The sequence below is a fragment of the Camellia sinensis genome, chromosome 11, assembly GCF_055761805.1.
Source record: "Camellia sinensis isolate YWXY chromosome 11, ASM5576180v1, whole genome shotgun sequence".
Classification (NCBI taxonomy): domain Eukaryota; kingdom Viridiplantae; phylum Streptophyta; class Magnoliopsida; order Ericales; family Theaceae; genus Camellia; species Camellia sinensis.
In genome coordinates, this window is record NC_138971.1 from 36,480,466 (window position 1) to 36,482,269 (window position 1,804).

At 37.1% G+C, this 1,804-nt stretch overlaps 1 protein-coding gene across 1 annotated transcript; it reads left to right on the top strand.

Annotated features, from left to right (window-relative positions):
- The first annotated feature begins 932 nt into the window (after positions 1 to 932).
- LOC114310605 (uncharacterized) lies at positions 933 to 1,388 on the top strand. The gene has a single exon (XM_028256648.2). It carries the CDS (start codon positions 933 to 935, stop codon positions 1,386 to 1,388), a length of 456 nt encoding a protein of 151 aa, XP_028112449.2.
- Positions 1,389 to 1,804: the final 416 nt, after the last annotated feature.

Consider the following 1,804-nt stretch of genomic DNA (forward strand, 5'->3'; position numbering starts at 1 on the left):
AACAATAGTATAACCCACATTATGACGATGGAACTGAGCTAAAACCAGTATCAAGGAATTCTGAAAATTACCAAGCTACCCTTAACTCCTTGAACCTAATAAAACATAAATGAATGTGTTGAGCAGTAGAAATGCGACTAAAAGCAACCATAAATTTTACCGGACAAAGGAGCCATACTTTTGCATCATACCATCAATCCATTTGGAATCACAAAGATAGTTTGCAATTTGTTAACATCCTTATTCTTGTTAGAAGCATAAAATTCATCTGCATTTTGATCCTCTAACGTCCTAGTTTTTAAAATGTGTTTTTGCATTTACAATAATGTTTCTTTCAAATCATCAGGGTGATCTCTATTAGGAGCATAAATGGGAGGTCAAACACAAGGCAATGGTTGCAGTAACTGAGTTTGAGCCATCTAGGCCGAAACTTAAATTTATTGCTTCCAATCCCTTTATGTTACTTAAGATCCTTAAGTATCAATGGAAGCCTTTTAAGAAACAAGCGATTCCAACTCCAAAGAATCGTCTTCTACTTCGAAAGAACTTATCCTCAAAGCATGTTCTTTCATAACTTCAAATTATTTGGAAGCATCCAATTTTGATCTAAATGTGTTCAGTAACAAAATATGACTAAAAGCTATTAGAAAAATAGTATAGTGATAATGTTAGATTTGGGCGTAGAAGATTTGGAAGATTTCTTTCCTTAATTGTTACCATAACTTTAGTGATTTTCTGTTGATTGCTCTGCTATGTTTTCTTTGTATATCTACCTTAATTGTTGTATATTTTTCTTGCAAAGCAAGATACATTGTGTTATAAATATAGATGAATGCAGAGATCTCAAATATACAGAGAAGTCTCTCACCTTTTCTCCAAAACTGTTTTGTATTATGGTATCAGAGCAGTGAAAGATCTGACACTTCGTAAACATGCCAGAGAAAGAGAATTCAAGAAAAGTTGTTGGATCAAACAACGATCGTTTCTTAGTACATCATTCGGATAGTCCTACTGCTGTTTTAGTCTCTCCACTCCTCTCAAGAGACAACTACGGAACATGGATTCGTGCAATGACCATGGTGCTTCGCACCAAAAATAAGATTGGATTCGTTGATGAATCAATTGAACAACCCAAGGACTTTGAGGAATTGCATCAATGGGAGCGATGCAATGATCTAGTCGGTTCATGGATTCTCAACTCGATAGGAAGCAAGATCCATGAAAGTATACTCTATGCTGAGACTGTCAGAGAGATATCGCTTGATCTTTGTGATCGATTCATTCAAACTAATGCGCTAAAAATCTATCAACTGAAGCAATCCATTGCTAAAACAAAGCAAGAAGACTCATCCGACTTATTTTACAAAGATGAAAGTACAATGGGATGAACGTAGTTCTATCTGTACTGTGTAACCTTGCACTTGTGGCCATGGAAAGCAAACGCTGCTGTCAATCAACAAGATCATGCCATGGAATTCTTTCAAGGCCTCCATGAACATTACTCTACTATTCGAAGTCATATCCTCCTAATGGATCATTTTCCAAATGCCACCAAGATTTATGCTCTAGCGCGACAATAAGAAAAGCAACAAGAGATACACTCGTCAACCCCTGCCAGAGGCCGCTGCACTCATGGTCAATTTGGCCACTATGAATAGCATAGAAACTCGGTCTGTACCAGCTCAAATCCGTGCTAATATTAGCACCAATAACAGGGCTCCTCACTCAAATCGATCATCGAATCGGCATAACACGATTTCTAGTCAGTGCAATATTGGTGGATACAATCGCCAAATGGGAAAGC

Bases quoted from the DNA above. Each gene is read 5' to 3' on its own strand.
- LOC114310605 (XM_028256648.2), top strand. From the start codon at position 933: ATGCCAGAGAAAGAGAATTCAAGAAAAGTTGTTGGATCAAACAACGAT.